Genomic DNA, 21501 nt, shown 5'->3' on the forward strand with positions numbered 1-21501 from the left:
TTTCATAACCACCTCAGCAGGCCAGATACTTTCCTACATTATGGAACAAAGAAACTCTATGCCTAATATGAGCACTCACCTTTAGGTCCAATTTTCCATAGGTGGTTTTATCTACTCTACAGATTGAGGAATAATCACGAGGGGAGGTCTTTTAAAGACTGGAAACTCTTTTGAGTATCATCTTAGCATAAAGCCTATGGTAATTCTGTCTCTATATTGTTCCAATTCCATATACAATGCTGTACTGTCATAACAAAAGCCCATATAAATCTCTTCTTTGGAAGGAAGCATTATTTACTAGACAGAAAGGTCAACGAATGACCAGCAAAATAGTAAAGCAAGTAAAGGGAGACTGGGGTTATAATACTTAATAGCCTTAAGGGTTATAAACCTTCCAGTGTAATCCTTCACAAGCCAGAAGAAGCCTTTTCCTGCATTAATTACTTGATTTAATATAATTGGCTTATTTTATGTAGATATTTGGATTTTAAGAGTACACTATACTATACTGTACCCAGGACGAGTACAAACTTCTCCATTCTTACCTGAAAACAATACCTTCACTGAATGGGTCAAGGGAATCAACCAATTCTAGTTCAGCATCTCCACCCAAGGTTATCATCTGGTACATTTCCTTTAGTTTGTTGGATATAATGGTGAAACCTGCCATGAACTCATTCAGACGTTGTTTTCTTAGGTCTTCATGGTATTTCCGTTGTTCATCTCTTTGACGTGATATTTCATCAAGCTCTGCAACACGTTGTAGATAGATCTCTTCCTGAAAGAAAATAAAGACAATTAATGCTATAACACTGTATTGTTTCTTTGCCTTTATGGAAACAGTAGTAACAGTACAGTGGTCCCTCGGTTAACGAGCACAATCCGTTCCAGCAGGTTGCTCGTTAACCGAAACCATTGTTTCAATGGGTTTTTGGGTAATTGGTTCCAGCTCACCGAAAATTGCCTAAATTCAACAAAAAAGGTAGAAAAGTTCACTTACTTTGAGGTGTGTATGTAGAAGGCTCCTGGATGATGATGATGATGTGAATTTGAAGTGGGAGGTGGAGGAGGAGAAGGGAGAAGAGAAGGAAGTGGAGGTGGAGGAGAAGCATTTTACTGCTTCTTGGAAGATGAGTCACCTTCCATGAAAATGTCAGGAACCTCTGGACTGACAAATTCTTCACCATGAACATCCTCTCTCCTTCTTGAAGTGGAAGGCTGAGGGATAGCATCTTGTTCCCTCTGCCTTTTACTGAAGAAAGTGTCAATTGTGGTCTGTGGGGCATCTGTCCTCCTCACCATTAACTTATGTTTAAAGAAGGAGACCACTGAGTCCTTAACATGACACAAAGTTAGTTCAGTTTTTTCCACTTCTGGGTGCTTTGAAGCCAGTTCCCTGAACTTCTCCCAGTGGTAAATCACATCTTTCAACTGTTTAGCTGACATATGGTCATCACTTTCAATTTCCTCCTCACCACTGTCAGCTTCTACCTGTAACATCTCATCCAGTTGCTTCAAGTCATCAGGAGCAAGTTCCTCCTCATGAGACATCACAAGCTCTTCCACATCCTCCTCCTCCACTTCAAGGCCCAATGACTGACCAATGGACACAATCTCCTGGTCCAACTCTGTTTCTTCCTCAAATCCCTCAAAATCATGGACTACTGATGGCCACAGTGCTTTCCATGAAGAATTGAGGGATCTAGTGGAGACTTCTTGCCATGATGACACAATAAATTTTACAGCCTCCAGGATGTTGAATTGTGTCTTCCAGAAATATTTCAGTGTTAGTTCAGGATCATTGGAAGTTGCCTGATGACACCTCCTAAACATTTTCTTCATGTACAACTTCTTGAAGTTGCTGATCACATTCTGGTCCATTGGCTGTATGATTGATGTAGTGTTTGGAGGCAAAAACAACACTTTCACAAAGTCAAATTGATACTCCAAATTTCTGGCAAGGTCAGGGTCATGACCAGGAGCATTATCCATGAGAAGAGCCTTTAAAGTGAGTTTATTGGTGGTTAGGTAGCTCTTGACAGAAGGGCAAAACACATCAACAGCCTATTCATTAAAGAGCTGTCTTGTCACCCATGCCTTACGGTTGGACTTCCAATAAACTCCAAGCTTTGTTCTTACCACTTTCTGTTGCTTGAACACCCTGGGGTTTTCAGAGTGGTAGACAAGCATCGGCTTCAGTCGGAAATCCCCTGAAGCATTGGCACCAAGCAATAGAGTGAGACGGTCTTTCATGGGTTTATGCCCAGGTAAAGAGGCTTCATCTCTGGTGATGAATGTTCTTTTGGGCATCTTTTTCCAGAACAGCCCAGTTTCGTCCACATTGAACACTTGCTGTGGAAGATAATTTTCTTCTTCCATCAGTTTTTTAAATTCATCTAAAATTTTGCTGCCCCTTCCTTATCAGCACTAGCGGCTTCACCATGCCTAACAACACTAAAAATGTCACTTCTTTTCTTAAATTTTTCGAACCAGCCTGAAGAACCAGGTTGATCTGTCTTTATATGTTCATAAATCTCGCTGGCTCTTTCACAAATGAATTAAGTAGAAACTGAATCAACTTTCATCTGTTTTCCCTAATCCAGATGATAAGTAACCTCTCAGTTTCTGCAATTAGGGATCTACTTTTAAACACTCTTGTAGATTTGTCTCTCATTTTCATTTCTTTAAATTTGTCTTTCTGTGCAAGAATTGTCGACACAGTTAATGTCGACATGCCACATTCTTTGCATAGCGCATTTGTTCTAATGCCTTGTTCATGTTTTTTTATGATTTCCTGCTTGGTTTGGATTGAAATCGCTTTTCTTGATCTCTTAGGCCCCATGCTGGATTCAAACAATGTCAACACGTGCTTTTTAAAGTTAAACTTGTTGTAAATAAAGAATATTTTCTTTAAAATAACACTGCACTGCGCTATATATTGTCAATATGTAAAATAAATTTCAAAATGACCAATAATTTGCTTGGAAACACAGAAAAGAAGCATTTAGTTGAAGAGAGTCTGAAGCAAGATGTTACCTCCAGTGAAAACAAAGAGACTAACGCCTGTTTGCTGGATGCCGCGCATTAAACTAGTCACTTTACCTTCAATTATGTTCAATAATTGTTAAAATGACTGAAAAATTTAATATTAAACTTTTAAAATTATTGAATAGTATAAACTTCTTGATATTTACTAAAATAGTAAGGAATTTAAGCCCTAGAACCGATTAATGTATTGGCGGACTAATACTACAGCTGGTTGACCGCCCAGTGCAAGCCAAAACTTGTTGAGGTCGGCTCATAAGAAACTCGTTAACCGAGGGGTTGCTCGTTAACCGAATTTAAGAATCTTATGGGAGGTAACTCGTTAACCGAGGCGCTCGTTAACCGACGGACCACTGTACAGCTTGTTGCTTTAGTCAACACTGCTAAAAATTAAGCCTTTACATGCAATAGAAAAAATCTGTACATTACAGGAATACTGTACTAGTAAAACTGAAGGTTGTCAAAGATTAAGAATATAAATTTGTATCATATTTTACAATCAACATCCCATTCTATTCCTTTGGATGAAAACCATACTAACTTATTTGTATTAGTAACCTGTGTTTTTGCCTGGATAGTGTTGATAATGTACCATACACACAGTATGTACACACTGTATATGCAATTAAATCACTGTAGGAGTGAGTGATCCATGTAATAGTACAACTCCCCATAACACAAATCACCAATCAGCTGTGAGATGGCTACAAATGTTGCCATTGTTTTATGTAATGAAACTATAAAATACAGTATATGGAAAAATAATTTCCACAGTCTAATGTGACTTAGAAATAAAGAAAAAATACTGTAATATAAAACTTTTAAATCAAATCAGAAAAACAAAGAGCATGGGTGTGTATATGTGAGAAGAAAAAGTACTGTATGTATGGAGGCAGTGGGTGGTTTGTCAATGGTGCACCTGACTAGCTAGTCAGGCCTATTTCACTTTAAACATGTTCACCTCACAAGCACCACTGATATTAGGTTACTTTATCCTCTGTCACTGATTCACTGATTGTCAAGTTAAATTTAAACTCAATAAAAAATAATTATTTTCTATTATAATGCCTGTATGGTTTGTTGCCTCTGTCACTAGCCCAGCCACCAACCCCAAAATGTGATGTCACAGCGCAGCAGACACACACACGTCTCTGTCTGAATGGTTGCCCACTGTAGGTGTCACTCAGAGGGGTGGTTTGAGAGCGGAAGGAGATGTTTATTGTACATAAAATATACATTATGCTATTGTATTTTATGATGTGTCATGTACTGTATCATTTTTATTGTTTATTAATGCAGTTTTGGTTAATTTTTGGCAAATGCAAAAATACAGAATAACTAAGCACTAGAACCCCTTCACATTTACTCCATATTAAATAATCTACCACTAACAACTAAGTTTCCAAGTATCAAGTGGATTTTGAGTACAATATATATTTCCGTTTTACAGTGGAGTCGCGATAATCCGTGAAATACAAATTAGTTCGCAGGTAACCCTATTACTACCCCTGCCCCGGTATCCTTACTCTAACATACGCAATTTCACCAAAATTACCACATTACTTCGGTTCATTTGGTACCGGGTTAATAAAACATAAATAAAATAGTTAGTTATTGTGAAATATTAGATTCCTGGTTCTTTGATGACATAGGGCAGTCACAGCCAGCCCAGCACCTGCTGTCTAAAGGTTGATGTGGTAGTATTGGCATAACCCACACAAAATTATAAGGAGAGAGCTGGTTATGTAATAAGAGTGTAGAACTACAGTACAATTACTTTTTGTACAATAATGTCACAATATATTTTTATATAATATTTATGATGTTTATTGTTTACTAAAGCAGTTTTGGAATAGTTTAAGGGTATATTTTAACCTTTGGAACTAAACTTATTAAATCAGTTAAAACTATAATTCGCGATTTGATAATTCACGATGTCTTCTCGTGCTTAACCTGCAAATGATCGAGACTCCACTGCTTCATATGGGACTGTCTTTATGTTTGACGTTATTATTGTTCGTTAATCGAGGGACCACTGTACCATTACCGCAAAAAATATCGATCCCCTCTACATAATTAGCTGTGTTTATATACATGCTTTCACCGCGCTAAAAGCAGCCCGCCAAATTTGTCAAGGCGGGAATATATAACACCTGGCAACTCTACAGTGTTTCCCGTGCGACTAGAAGTAGAAGAAATTTGGCCAGTGCTCCACTTGCAAGTTAATTTTCGCTCACCAAACAAATGAGTGCAAATTAAGACATCCACAATTAGCCCAAATTTTGTTTTCAAAACTATATTTATGGTTCCCAAAATCATTTCTGAAACAGAGAATGGTTGGATCCTTGCCCTGCTTGAGGAAAAAACCACTGTGAAAGAAATTTCAAGGAGAACAGGACGAGGAATGACAACAATTAAGAGACTCAAGCGATCTACACGCAACCTTCCCGCCAACGTTATTCCACCAAGGAAATCATGACCAGGAAGACCTTCAAATGCACTGATTCACTACTGAGGCTAGAGATAATGAGAGATCCTAATGTGAGTGCATCACAATTGAAGAAAGCACACCCCCATCCTCCTGCTAACATATCAGAACAAACCATTCAACATTGCCTTCAGAAGGAACTTCATCTACCTTCCCATCAAGCTGTACGAAAACTACTTCCCATGGACCGAATGTGCCGTCAGCGGCTTGCTTTTGCAAGAAAATACCAGCACTGGAGCAAAGAACAATGGAATTCTGTGGTGTGATATGATGTAAGCACTTTTGCATCCTGATTGCAGGGAAACGTACAGTCAAAGGGCCCACCAACACCAGCCGGTATGATCCTCGTTACACCATTAAAACCGTGAAACATCTTGCAAGTATGATGGTGTGGGGAGTGTTCAGTGGAAAACGTCGCGCTGCCCTCCATTTCCTCCACTAAAACACGGCAATGGCCTCTGATCGCGACAAGACTGTCTTGGAAAAACATTTATTGGATTATTGTCAACTTCACCAGTCCACATTCTTCATGCAAGACGGTGTCCCCTGTCACAGGTCAAAAAGTATGACAACTTGGCTACAGGAAAGGACTATTCCATTGCTGGAGTGGCCTGGGAACTCGCCAGATTTAAACCCCATCGACAATGTATGGCACGAGATGAAGCGGAAGCTGTCAACACATTACACATCAACTGTACATCAACTACAGGAGGAAACCAAGTGCATGTGGGAGTTTGAGATGGATGGAGAGTATTTTCAAATATTAGCAGAATCCATCCCAAAAAGACTTCAACTGGTAATAAAATGTAAGGGAAATATGAGTAAGTACTAAATAGCAGTAGAAAAACATTTTAAGCCTGTAAATGTGTTTTATTCACCCTTGAAATAAGTTTTTCTATGAATATCATGTGAAAAATTAAAGGGTATCAATACTTTTTGCGGTAATTGTACTGTATAGCGAACATCATTGGACCCTATCTCGTTATATATCCCGACCCTACTGTACTATGTTTAAATAGGGTTCTTTGGGTCATTGGTATCTGTTATGTACAGTATGTGATAATTTGTGTTTATGGTTTTTGGGTCAAAACACATGGTTAAAATTGTGCATCATCATTATTTTACAGCCATTTTCCACAACCAAGTGCAACAGTACAGTACATACTTGATATATTTTGGGTTCATGGTCACAAGATCTATTGCCTAAGTCGCTTTTTAGTTCACAGAATTCACATGTTTGCCAAGTGGTTGTCACAAAGAACATTTTTGCCCCAGATTTCAATTTTTGCATACTGTACAGTACAGTACCCTGTATATGAAAAATCCAAACATATATTGTTTTTGCAGCACTGGAAAATGCTGAGATGCTAACAAAGGCATCTCAAGAGTTTCTTGTGCCAGACCTGCTCAGTTTATAAAAGCAATGAACTAAAAACAACAAACAGTATTATACTGTATGAATAGTGATTAACTAATCTAAATATAAAATACACATAGTGCTTTAGTTATGGCTCGAAGGCCCATTACATGAAGTAGTGTCAAGACACTGACTCAAGATTATTTCCATTGTGGGAATGCTGATGTTTTTCCTATCTCAGAGTTTGATCTGATGCCAATGGAAAGAATAAACTGTTAAAGGAATAAGTGTAGCATTTCTTCTCCAGATAAAATTGCATAAAAAATATAATTCAGTGAAAGCAAACCATCTCAAAATGTTTACATGTACAGTAGCTAAAACAACTATCTGTGCATACTTCGTGGGAAACAATGAGACCATGGATGATAAATTTTGGTATATGAGGGCTGTCATTAGTCACATGTAAAATTTCGGAGCATATCGACCCCCACCAGCACAGATAGTTGTTTCAGCTACTTTACAGTGCAGTAAACTTACTGTTGGTGCCCACTACAAAACAAAAACCATGTACAGAAGAACGTCGATATAAAGCGATTCAATGTAAGATTATTAATTTAAAGCGACACCCACATTTAAGGACAATGTTTTAAATTAAAGAGAATCTTTCCTACTTTGCACGAGTCAATCTGGTGCATCATACTTTAAAATTCGCGCCTAATGCTTATATTGAAACTAAGCAGTATCTTATAAGAATTCCAGCAATGTTAATTATATTCTCCCAGGTCAGTTTAGTAACACTTTATAAGAGAAAAACTTAAAGTCACTCTTAAGGACAGATAAATAAATAAGCACTAGACCTTGGCATCGACTGTCAAACATATCACCTGACCCCCCCCCCATCAGCTGATCACTAGTAAACAGACCATTTCACATCCCTTAACCTTGACTGTTGATTTATGAGTGTTAGTCTTAGCATAATACTCCAAAAAACAATGTTTTGTTTATTCTAGGAGATGGGCTGAGGTGCATCTGGGTAGACTCTCAGTCTTTTTAGTATTTTGTGTTTCACTAAAGTACCAAACTAAATTATTCCATTGAAACAGCACTTCAATTTAGTGAGAATTCTTTTTAAAGAGACCTCTCTTGGAACGTATCTCATGCTATATCGACGTTCTACTGTGACTGGGAATCTCGTACAGGACTGTATCACAACCGGTGGTGCAGTTTATCAGTAACTTGTGTGTCTTTCTCCTTCAGCGCATGTATGTACTTCACTTTTTATGTTTATAATCAATGTACAGCAAAAAAAAAAAAAAAAAAAATATATATATATATATATATATATACAGTATATATAATTTGAACTTTTGTTTTTTTCATAGGCACATATCTCAGCTTTCGAATTGGAGAATGTTATCCAAATTATGAAAAATTTATTTATGAAAGCTTTTCGGGAAAATAACTCTTTCATGAATTGGAGAATTCATGTACCTTGTACAGCGGTATCCCTGTTAGCCGGAACTGGTGCAGAGCACTTCCGGGGATGAGAGATTTCCGGCTAACCAGACGACTTTCTCAAACCCAGAAAAGTTCCTTATCCCCGGAATAATTTCCGGTTACTGGGAAAAGTTTCCGAGTGTCTAAACTAGACATCTTGCACATGTAGACACTAGTCCACTTCCCCAGAGGTGCTGGGGATGTTTTCCTTGAGTCTAAACTACTAGAGTCTGTAAATGCAGTTCTAATAAGTTAGAAACTCCATTTATTTTCTATAATAATCCAGAATAGTTTATCTAAAAGTTTGGTAAATAAATATATTTGAAAATTAAAAATCTATATGATATGGGCGTGAATGAAACTGTGTTACAGCAAAGACTGGTATTTTCCACTCCCATGGAGTTGTGGGGATTAGAGGGTCTCGTGTACCTGACCTAAAGCAATGGCAGGTGGTGGTAGGGTGGGGGATTAGTGGTCTCATATTACTGACCTTCTGATGGAATGTCAGGTCACCCTTTCTTGGCCAGGGGGATTCGTGGGTCTCATGACCTAAAGATTGTAACAGCACCATTTGCATTATATACAGCCTCTCCTTGACTTACGACGGGGTTCCGTCCCAACGACCAGGTTGTAAGTCGAAAAGGCGAAAATAATACATAAAATTCTAAAATGAAATACAGCACAGCAAAAGTAATCAATAACGAAAATGAATAAAGTGTTACTGTGCACTTAACTTTAATGTAGTCAGCTGAATGCACACGGGGCCTCAATAATTTTTTAATTAAGCATGTAGACTACATTAATTGGATGAAGCAGAGGAGGAGACCGGGCTGGGTGGGTCATCAAGTTTGCTTTCTTCAGACAGGCTAACATACTTGCTTGTTGAAGGTATTGGATCATCTTTAGGGAGTGAAGAGGCAGCAGTGGTGGGGTGTGAGGAGACAGCAGTGGGGGACTTCTTAAAAAATATGTCCAATTTAGACTGCACAGTTTGCCTTTTCTTTTCATTGTAAATCTCCCTGTAGCAAGCAAGTGAATCTTGGATCAGTCTGTCAATTTCTGCAAAATGCTCAACATTTTGATCCATTTCTTCAAACATTTGCATCCCCTTATTAATAGTAACAAATGCCTCTGCCATTTGTTTCACTGAAAACGTTTTGGGGGGGTGCAGGTTCTTCTTTCAAATTGTCTCTCTCTTCTTCCTCTGTAATTTTCTGTGCGTCCAGTTCAATAAGATCCTCGTTACTTAGCTCTTCTGCTACACTTTCCACCAACTGCTCAACATCTTCATTATCAACTTCTAACTCCAGCTGTTGACCCATCTGCACTATCTTGTTACTAATCTCAGAAATTGCTTTATCTTCATTAAATCCTTTGAAACAGTTCACATATATTTTCAGGACCTTCTTCCAAATTCCATTCATGCACTGACCTGTAACCTCATCCCATGCTGCAGCTATGTTCTTTGTATATTGCAAAATGTTGTAGTCCTTCCAAAACCCTGAGCATTTTCTCACCTTCAGTAGCAGCAACAGCCTGAGTGAAGGTCGTACGTAAATAATACACTTTAAAAGCAACAATAGCACCTTGATCCATGGGTTGGATGATAGAGAAAATGTTAGGTGGAAGGTAGACTACCTTAACATCAGGGTGCAGATCGTCCAGGTGTGGTGGGTGTCCCGGAGCATTATCTAAAACTAATAAAATCTTGATAGCAACCCCTTGTTGCAGACAATACTCCTTGGCTCATGGAATGAAACAACTCAGGAACCAATCCTCAAACAGTGCTAGACCCTAGCTTTCTTATTACTGCGATAAAACACTGGCAGTGTGTGCTTGCTGACATTTTTAAAAGCCCTTGGGTTCTCTGAATGATATATCATGAAGGGTTTTACCTTGAAACCAGCTACATTCCCTCCCAACAGAAGTGTGATTCGGTTTTCGCCTCTTTGTGGATGTATGTCCGTTCTGGCAAATAATTTCCCTCCACAATGAAGCGATCTAACTCCTCTCCACTCACATTTACACTGTGCAAATTGTAACGTTTCTTAAACCTTTGGAACCACCCATGACTTGCTGTGAAGTTTAGGTCGCACTCATCTCCTGCCTGCTCTTCAGGCTTTCGAAAAGGCTTCTTGCCTTAGCCTGTATGGTTAGAAGGCTTAAGGGTACACGCTTTTGCAGCTGATCTTCCATCCACATCACAAGTAATTTCTCCATCTCATGAAGAGGACCTTGTCTTTTTTTCGTTAATATTGTTCCCTTTACAGGTGCTGATCCTTTCACTACCTCACGAATTCATTCCTTGTCCTTCAAAATTGTTGATATCGTCGAGTGAGAGAAGCCAAGGTCGCGTGAAATGGTTGCTACCATTTTTCCATTTTCATATTGCATTATTATTTTAATTTTCATCTCAAAAGTAATTGACTGTCTCTTTTTCTTCTCAGCCCCACGAGAACTCTCACTTTTACGCTTGCCAGCCATTTTAAAGGGAATTACAAACGAAAATTTTGTCAGTACACAGCGCGATCACTAACAACAACGACAGCCAAACAACAACTGAGCGGGCTACGGTGTGGATGCTGTACGCCACGAGGCGGCCCGGCCCACGATGTCGTACGGGGTCACATACGACCAAACGATTCGGGCCTCGAAAATACGTAATGTGAAAAGTATTTTATACGACCATGCCGGTCGTATGTCCGGGTTGTCTTAAGTCGAGGAGAGACTGTACTGGTACTCCTCATTTATGGCCTGGGTTACATTCCTGAAAACTTAAGCTATTAAAATTCGAGTACAACATAAATCTTCTCATACTATGACAAATGAGGAATATGATCTCTTTTACCTTCTTGCGGTATTCATGAACAACAGCCAGGTTTGGTTTGGACTGTGCCAACTTCTCCTCCAAGATGGTCAGTTGGTATTGAAGCTGCTTAGGGTCCAGCTCATCAAGAACCTCAGGTCCAAGGACAGCTAACTCAGCTTCATCCTCTTCCCCCTTGTTTATTGGAATGTCTGTCAACTCGAGACGATTCAACTGTGGTAAATGAAAGAATAGAACCTCACAGAAACATGCACATTAAAGAGAATGGTGAGAAAAATAAATAGTCTAATAACCTTAGACATCTCACTCTTGAATAATCTTCCATCCTTAGTGAATTAACAAAGCATAATGTAGCTTCCCTAAAGGAGCATGTATGTCCAATGTTATCTCTCTCTCTCTCTTTTTTTTACCAAATTTTTCATCCTACCATTCACTATAGCAAAGTTCACAATTGCCATAATTCACTCTAAACATTAATAAAAACAGGTTAATAATGCATGATAATAAGTCTGTATATTATCTTTGTATACATAATAATCAACTATTTACTGGAAAGTGAATTTTTTGATACAGGGGACACCACAATACTTCAAGTAGCAGTCTAAGGAGCACCAACCTGTTTCTTCCAATGGGACATCTTGGCCTTATTTTCCTTGATGATGCCTTCATACCTGTCCAGCTCTTGGTCAATTTCAATTTTGCTGGATTTTATCTTGTTTTCCTTTCTGACATATACTTCGTGCTCAGCCTTCAATTCACCAACCTTTTCTCCTAATTCTAATTCTTCATGCTGTCAAGAAAAATATATTCTGATGTTAGTTCTGACACTGGGAAAATTTACCCATGGATACTGTGTTTGATTTGGGGACTTGTTGTGAAGGGGGATTACCACAGCAGAAAACAGAGTATCACAACATAAGAACGAATAGTGTGTGTGTGTGTGTATAATAATAGAAATAATGAGTCACTTGATTGCCAAATAATATACAAGTAAAGTAAGTGATACAAATATGATATACAGGTATAATAAAAGTGGGGAGAAGGTGCTCTTAATCCTGGTCACCATATATTTAATTATATTTAATGGAGAAAAAGGCGAGATCAAATTCCCACTTTTTATAGGGATTTTCTCCAGCATGGTTTAATTTCTAATACAAAAAAAAAATGCTGTGAATGGGAGGGAGTGGGGGAGAGGAGTTAATTTGACATACTGTACATGATGAAACACTATTATTATATGGAAGTCTTTTCTTGTTCAGATCAGGACATTTTTTGCTCTAAAAAATTAATCCTTCTTTACCTTTGGATCAACCTATTTCACCTACTGTAATTCATGTGGTATCACCCTCTCAATACTCCACAGGCAAAGATTGGAGAACATCAGTTAAGGACAATTGTATTTCATGGATGACAGTAGCATGCTTGCCTTTCATCACTGTGGTTGTGCTTTCAATTCCCCGGAACGAAGAAGAGTGTTATTCAGTGTGACCCTGCCAACATAACAGGTTTTCTGACTACTCCAATCCCTTCTTCTATGATCACTGGACAACGAAGGTCATAACAAAGAGCAGGTGAATGCCCAAATTGCTAGTAAGCTGAAAAGTGGTGGTAATGCAGTGACCAATGCTATATATAAAATACAGGTACTGTATACAATAAAAAAATTAGCATTAAGTCTGTTGCTTTACAATAGGTGGCTCACCGTGACTGACTGTAACTGCTCCAGCACCTTCGCAGCCTCCTCCTCAATCACTGAACGCTTACCCTGCATACCTCGGAGTTCATTTTGTACCTCAGTGATTTCTGTCTCCATTCCTGTTATCTTCTCCCGAGTTTTTTTAGTGTTGCGTTGGGCAGTTTTAATAGCTACCTGGAGAATAAGAGGTAAAACTTAATTTTCTCTAAATTTTCTAAGGATCAATAAAAAGGAAACCATTAGGAAACAAACTCCCTAAAAAACAAAGTTGAACACTCACTTTACAGGGTGTTCCCGGGTTATGAACGGGTTCCGTTCCTGAGGACGCTCTTAAGTAGATTTGTACGTAAGTCGGAACATATGCTATGTGCATGCCGTACTTACTGAACAATTTATAAAATCCCACTACGTATATCATAGCCCTAAGTCCTTATATACATCTAAAATCACTTAATTTATGACAAAGAAGAAATAGAATGACACAATATAGTAAATGAAAGTAAAAAATAGTCGAGTAAATAAAATACTATAAATTTCAAGTTTAACTCCGCTCGTATAGGCAGACGTTCATAAGTCGGGGACACCCTGTATCTGGCTTCAAAAGGTATATTTCCTGAAAGATATAATTCTCAAGACAAAAATTTAATAGGGCTTGTACTGTAGACAAATGAAGAGAACAAGAAACTTCATTCTTTTACTACTTTATTACTTTAACAGTTTCAGTGGTAGTCAATAAAAACACTTTCACTAACAAGCATACAAATACACATCATGAATGCTACAAGCCCTCTGTATTTGAGTTGGAGGTACAGTAAATAAAGCTAAAAGGAATTACAGTACTGTACACTGAAGGTAAAACAGGGATGAAGTGAAGTTGCAGGAAAAATGTTGTTAGTACAGAAAAGAGAATGCAAAAAAAATGCAATGATCATGGTGTTGGAGAGTTTGCAAGGGTCACACATCAGATAAAAAGAGTATAATACCTGTATTGCAGACACAATTACTATACATGTATACTGTACAACCAGCTGACCTGGCTGCTGCTGTCTCCACCTGTAACCCATAAACTTCTGTGCTTACACAAGTCACTGCTAAGTTTTTCAGCTACAACATTAATGCTTAACTTCTTCCTCATTCACACAAAGAACACTCTACTGCTTGGGTCACTTATAAAAAATGCATAAATGTGATTTCCAAAAAGTTATATTAAAAATTCAATAGATTTTTAAGTTTTGCAATTACCCAGCCTGTTACCATTTGTTATGAAACAATCAGTGTACATAGCAAGAATTTTTTTATCTATACTATACTGTCAGTCAGTCTTATCTTTGTACCCATCTTTTCTGTGGATTTCAATCCTTATTCAGTATCTTATTTTGTTGTCCCTCCTATTATTTATTCTGAATTTATATTTATCATTATTTTTGTGCACCTCTTTTTTTATGACCATGTTTCTTTGTGGGTTTTGCAAGAATCATCTTGTTATTTGGAAATCTCTCATCCCTGGAAGAACTCTGCACCAATTGTTCTGGTGCTTCAGCTAATGGGGAAGTATTGAAGAATACCTAAGCAAAATCCTGTCTACTCTAACAATATCTCAATTGCAAGAGACAGGAAGCAGTTATGTTTGCAGGTGTAAGAGAATGTCATTACCAAAATTTATTAAATATTGTATGCATCTACAGTCCTATATCACTGGATCAAATAAAGCATTGCTGAAACCTATAGGACTGAAGAAAAACTGAACAAAATTATAATGTAAAACTTTCCTTATACCATATACAGTATACCTTACTGTAATATAATTTATGAAATTTCAAGCATAACGACTAAATTTGAAACTACAAACACAAGGCAATAAATTCAAATTTTACCAGCCAGCCACTCTCCTAACTTAGGATTTAACTGAAATAAAATTTCAAGAGACAGAAAAGATGTCTCATAGCATGTACAGTCAACAAAAATTTTTATGCACTCCTGGGTCTGACGGCCTTTGCAACAATTACTGACTGAGACCATGTTCATTTGGTAAGGTTGGTATTTCTGATTGTGTGATGCATTGTGTAACCAATATGATGTATTCTGCCTATCTTATGATACCTGTGTTGTTCAGAATTCTTAGTCTAGTGTGTCATATTGTATAGCAACATAAAGGTGCAGAATTTTTTGTTGACTACACCATAGGAAAATTAATGTTCTCTTTTCCCTTTTCAAGTGAGGAATCATAACAAATCAACAAAGATGGCAGAGAATTGAGCTCTAGAGGAAAGAAAAAATTCATTATACATATACACTTGTCAAAAAGTTCTCGAACAGCTGGGTACGACAGATTTCAGAATGAGCACTATGGCTCATGTCTTCTCAGAATGGTTGGTATGCCTGGTTGAGAAGTGACTCAATAATTTATTTAAAAAATATATATATACAGTGTATATATATATATATATATATATATATATATATATATATATATATATATATATATATATATATATATATATATATATATATATATATATATATATATATATATATATATATATATATATATATATATATATATATATATATATATATATATATATATATATATATATATATATATATATATAGTAAAAGTCCAAAAATCCGGATGCCAGAAATCCGGACCACCCAAGAATCCGGACTTTTCGAAAACTATTTTTTTTTTGGCTGTCAATTATATTATCCTAACTTTAATCTGAGGTATTATTTAATACTAAATGTTAAAATTTAGTTTTTCACCCAACATTTCTCTTGTAGGGAGGGTTGGTGGGGGGTGGGGGGGAGGGTTGGGATCGACCGACCATCTGGCGCGGTTGGAAGAGGGGGGGGGGAGGCAAGGTGGGGTACTTTGATTGACAGATAGTGTCGTGAAGAATATTTTTTATTTTAACTGAAGATATTTGTTTTAGCTCATAAAATTCATACAAATTACCCGGCCAGAATATAATTTACATTGCTGGAATTCTTACAATTTGATGATCATTTTGAATATAAACATCAAAGATTTTGCATTAGACATACAAATTTTAGATATAATGTTTACTCTGAGTAAATATTTTATCTTTTGTGCAAAATATATGACATTTATATTCAAAATATTCCTGGTCTTACAAGGAATCCAGCAATGTCAATTATATTATCCTAACTTTAGTTTGAGGTATTATTTATTAAAATCTAGTGGTTTTCCCCCCAAAATTTCTCAAGAGACGGAAGAGCCAGCAGTGTAGTGTGAGAAGAGGGGGAAGGAGTTGAGTCCATTATTTGAATGGACATTAACTTGGCGACTGTATTTCTCTTAAGTATTAATTGCGTGCATGTACCATCATAAAATTAAGATGTTATTTTTACTAGAACATAAGTATTGTCGGAAAAAGTAGAGTTTGGGGGTCGGGCCAGTCTCTATTGGAATTAATCCCATATGTTCTGTTGTTCACTTAATGCGGTGAAAAGGTTTTCACTTAACGCGGTACCCTGTGGGTTCAAGTGACCGCGTAAAGCGGGGTACAACTGTGTGTGTGTGAGTGTGTGTGTGTGTGTGTGTGTATATATATATATATATATATATATATATATATATATATATATATATATATATATATATATATATATATATATATATATATATATATATATATATATATATATATATATATATATATATATATATATATATATATATATATATATATATATATATATATATATATATATATATATATATATTTTGCATGACCCTTTAAAGCATCCAAGAACTTTTTATGGCAAATACTTTGTGTGAAACAATATGAGACCATGGACGCTAAAATTTTGGTATATGAGGGCTGTCAACAGTCACACGCAAAATTTCTGAGCATATTGATCCCCACCTGCACAGATAGATGTTTTAGCTACTGTACATGTACAGAAAGTCAGTTGCTACACCCTGACATATCCATACAGCTGAATATTTTTTTTTAATTGATTGGGGTGTAGCATCTGGCTTTTTGCACATAAATTATAAACTCTTTCCTCCAGTGTTAATGTCTCTCATCTTCATTATCTTAATGATTACTTCACCTAAAAAAAAGAGAATACAGTATTAATTATTACATGGTGTACAACTCATAAGGCACTCATACTATTATGAAAGCATCTTACGTAACAGTAAATAAATTGTTAAACAATAATATGACTAACCTGGAGTCTGGTAATCTCTGCAGTAAATTTCTCAAGGCCTTTGTTGACACTATCCAGAGAATTTTTGAGTCCTTTCATTCTTCGTCCAGTTATTTCCATAATCTGTTCATGAATTTTATTAACTTCTGCTTCCACTTCTTGGGCTGATGCTGATGCTTCGTGATAAATTTTTACCTTGCCATCAATGCACTTCTCTAACTTATTTATCTTTGCTGGATCTGATTTAACAGACTTAACCTTCTCTTCTTGATATAGCTTCTGCTCCTGAAATGACACAATTTGTTGTTGAGCTGCTTCAAACTCCATTTTAAACTTCTGAACATCCATATTCATGGAATTTAAATCCTTTGTCAACTGACGTATAGACAGCTCCAGGTCAGCGCGATCTCTACGAAGTTGTCCTGCACGTTGAGTCAGCTCATCTACTTTACTCTCGATGTGCTCCATTTCTCTGGGGTCCACATTTACAACAGTTGCTTGTTTACCCATACGGCCACGCAGAACTGACCTACCACCTCCACTCATGGTACCAGAAGGTTCTATTAGCTCTCCTTTTAATGTTACCACACGATGACGCACTCCTCCATAGGCAATACGTGAAGCCTGATCTAAGTTGTCAGCTACAAGAGTGTCCCTTAGTGCAAAATAGAAAGCTGTCTTTACTATATCATCTTTCATTCTTACTAAATCAAAGAGACGAGGTACATTTTCTGGGGTTTGCATTTGTCTCTCACACTGACTTTTCCATTTTTGCATCTTATCTAAAGCAATAAAAGTAGCTGTGCCAACATTGTTTCTCTTAAGGAAACTGATACACTTCTGACCAGTCTCAACTGAATCAACAACTATGTTATCTAGTGGCCCACAAGCAGTACTGATTGCAACATCATATTTTTCATCAATGCCACCCAAATCACCCAAGCGCCCAAAAACACCTGGAATGCTTCCATTTTGCTTTTGCTCCATAATAGCATCCATAACCCTGCCTTGAGATCGTGATGACTGCATTGCACTACGCGTCTCCTCAAGCTTTACTCTATGAGTTCTCAGCAACTCCTCAACCTTTTGCTGTTCAGGAATCAGACACTGATGTTTCTGCATGTCCTCTTTTAGTTGTTTATCACATCTTGGTATGCTGGCTTCAAGATTCTTTATCTCTCCTTTTCGAGTACTGATGGTATTCTGGGCCTGTTCTAGACTAGCAAGAACCTGTTCTAATTTATTTTTTTCATTTTGTTCTGTACTCTGGTATATGTCTAATTCTGACTGAGCAATATCAACCCCACTCTTAGCTTCATCAACTACTTTTCTAAGGTCAACAAGTTTTGTTTCAAACTTAGTTTTTTCATCCTGCAACAGTTGGGTTTCAGAGTTGAGGGAGGACATGGCTTTGTGATATACTGCCTCTTCCTTTTTTCTTTTCTCCTCCAGAGATTCTCTTTGTTTTTGGCACTCCTCAATATCTTTTTCATTTTTTTCTGGTATTTCCTCCAGCTCTTCCAATTTCTTTTTTTCTGTTATTAGTTGACTCATCAGTTTCTTTCTCTTTTGATTCTTGTGCTTAAGATCTTCTTGCATTTTAACATCTTCACTCTCCAAGCCTTTAAATTTTTCTGAGCACTCCTCCTTTACTTTGCTAATTTTCTCTAATCTTTTCCCCAATGACTTTATTCCTTCCTCTTTCTCTTTCTTCTTTTCATTGAGGTCCTCTAGCTTTTTCTTCACACCACTCATACCATCATCAATTTCCTTCTTTTTTTCCTCGGCCTTTTCTTTTGCCCGAGAACAGTCTAAATAGTAACGCTGCAAAAGTGTATGTCTCTTACGCGTTACTTCATTTTCCAGTCTCAAATGTTCTATTGCTGTGTCTTTGGGTCCTTCTAACTCGTCCTTTTCCTTCTCAACTAATTTTACTCTGTTCAATTTCTCTCCTCGTGCTTCATTTAAATCTTCTACTCTCTTACATAACAATTCTATGGGCTCTTTGAATCTTGATGATCCAACTATGTCCTCCAGAAACTCTAGCATGCCAGTGTCATGATCTGTGAGGGCTTTAGGCTTCATCGTGGCAATCTGTTCCACCTCACCTTGAAGAATGAGGAATCGATTGTGGTCCAAGTCAATCCCATAAGCTCTAAGTTCTTTTGAAACAGCCTTAAACTGGCATCTCTTTCCATCCATCTGGTAAAATGAGGTGTTATCACGAAAAGCAGTGCGGGACACAACAAACTGGGAATTAGGTACAACTTCGAAATCTTCTTCATCCTTGTCGATGATCTTTTGAAAATAAACAGCAACTGTACAGCTCTGAACGTTCTGATGCTTCTCTGAATTGTGAATCAAAACAGATATTTTCTTAGAACGAATTTTTTGTGCACGGTAGCCAAAGACGAAAAGCATGGAATCGATAACATTGCTCTTGCCACTTCCATTTGGCCCAACAATAGAAGTGAAGCTCTTGTGAAATGGTCCCAGAACCTGCAAGAGATTGAAGAAATTGAAAAATCTGGAGAGTTAAAACAAAAAATTATGCTTTGTTATGGATGACTCATTTTACCAGCCTCATGTCTCTGATAGTTTCCATCAATATGGTTTTTATGAAAAAGCACAATTAACAAACCCCATAACCTTTTACTGTACTTTACACAGATAAAGTTTTGAGGTTGTTAGTGGCTAATCAATATGGTAAGTTGGGTTATTGTTGTTAAAAAAAAAAATAAATAAATAAATAAATAAATACAGTACTTGGAATTCATATAGCAATTACAAAGTTCCTTGCAAAAAAACAAACGAGAAATCTCAACATGTTTTGAGTTAATGATCTTACCTCACACTTGGTACTAATACAGAGTACAGTATGCATAGCTATACGAACTTGAAAATAAAAGAGAAATATACGGCCATTAAATGTTCAACAGAGGGGCAAGCATCACTATAAAAGTTGGCCGGTACTGTATAAAATACTGTAGAAGCAATCATTTAAACATCCAAACACCAAGAGAGACAGTGCCCATCATCATGAAAATAAAACTTTCCAGAGTGACAGACAGATATGACTATTGTATCTTCTCCATTTTCACAGTGAGAGAAAATAAACACTGTGAATCACAACTTTAGTGTTTTTAAAGAATAAATAAATAAAATGATTCCGGCAAAGACTTACTAGATGTACAAGAGCAAATAAATGCACAACAAAATTATACACATACAGTACAGTTCAGTATTGTACAGGGGGTCCCCGGGTTACGAATGGGCTCCGTTCCTGAGGACTTTCTGAAGCCGGAACGCATGCTATACGCGTACTGTACTTACAGAACAATATTTAAAATTCCACTATATCATAGCCTAAGTCCTTATATAGTACATCTAAAATAACATAATTTAAAACAAAAGAAGAAACAGAATGACAAAATATAGACAATGAACATAAAAAATAAGTTACCAGGTAAATAAAATACTGTAAATTTCAAGTGTTCGTATCGGCGGGCATTCGTAAGTCAGGGAGCCCCTGTATAGTACAGTACAGGTATACTATACAATTGAGGCAGGAGGAACATAAATCAAACTACAGTACAGTATATACACAGAGTTGTAAAATATACCAGACTTTGTTATATTGGCAAAACGTTACTCAAGTAGTAGTAAAAGTATCCAAAGTTCAATGTATTCAAGTAGAAGTAAAAAAGTATCTCATTCATAAAGTAATCAAGTACTGAGAGTAAAAAGTAAAAGAAAATTTTGTCGCAAATAATCAAATAAATCCACAGTAAATTATAAAAAACTGGTTAACTAAAGATAAAAATAAAAGACAGCATTACACATGTTTATTTGCAAATTTTTCTATTGAGATTAATCACTAACTGATTCTTGAAAATATGGCTGTCAAATCAGGTTCTTTTTGGCTTAAATATAAGCCTAGCCTGACTTACCGAAAGCGAATAGGTTCAGCCGCTCTTCTCCCTACAATCCATCACAGGGACAGTGAACGGGCTAAAAATATATCCATCCAACACCATGATCACTTTCTTCCTTATCCACACAAGTATCATAAACGTGGTCTGCGTAAATAATGTCTCTGCTCCCATTATGTTAAGATACAGACCTACCGGGTATCTGGCAAGTATCTGAGGAGGGGGATGACACGCACTTCTCTTCCTGTAAAGTCTGTAATTTTACCAACGCTAACACCCTTCAAAATTATTGCACTGACTGTCCCACTGTCAGGGAACCCCTACACTGGACGAGTCACTAACCAGTATATGTCACTACCTATTTATTCGTAATAATTTAGATTTAATTCTTGTAATCTACCTACGCTTTGGTGGATGCTAACTTCAATTGTCCATAAATCATATCAACACTGTCTCCATATCACAAGTCATAGCGTGTCC

At 36.9% G+C, this 21501-nt stretch overlaps 1 protein-coding gene across 1 annotated transcript in view; it reads right to left on the reverse strand.

The window, feature by feature from the left end:
* LOC121857678 (structural maintenance of chromosomes protein 4-like) overlaps positions 1-21501 on the reverse strand; it is a 37380-nt gene that overhangs the window by 7473 nt on the left and 8406 nt on the right. Inside the window, exons 3-7 of the mRNA XM_042353740.1 lie at positions 17111-19588; positions 12917-13084; positions 11831-12004; positions 11236-11427; positions 546-778 (exon numbers count right to left, since the gene is read on the reverse strand). Of these exons, the coding sequence (XP_042209674.1) occupies positions 546-778; positions 11236-11427; positions 11831-12004; positions 12917-13084; positions 17111-19588 (3245 nt within the window). The remainder of the gene's footprint in view (positions 1-545; positions 779-11235; positions 11428-11830; positions 12005-12916; positions 13085-17110; positions 19589-21501) is intronic.

The sequence above is a fragment of the Homarus americanus genome, unplaced genomic scaffold (assembly GCF_018991925.1).
Source record: "Homarus americanus isolate GMGI-L3 unplaced genomic scaffold, GMGI_Hamer_2.0 scaffold16712, whole genome shotgun sequence".
Classification (NCBI taxonomy): Eukaryota; Metazoa; Arthropoda; class Malacostraca; order Decapoda; family Nephropidae; genus Homarus; species Homarus americanus.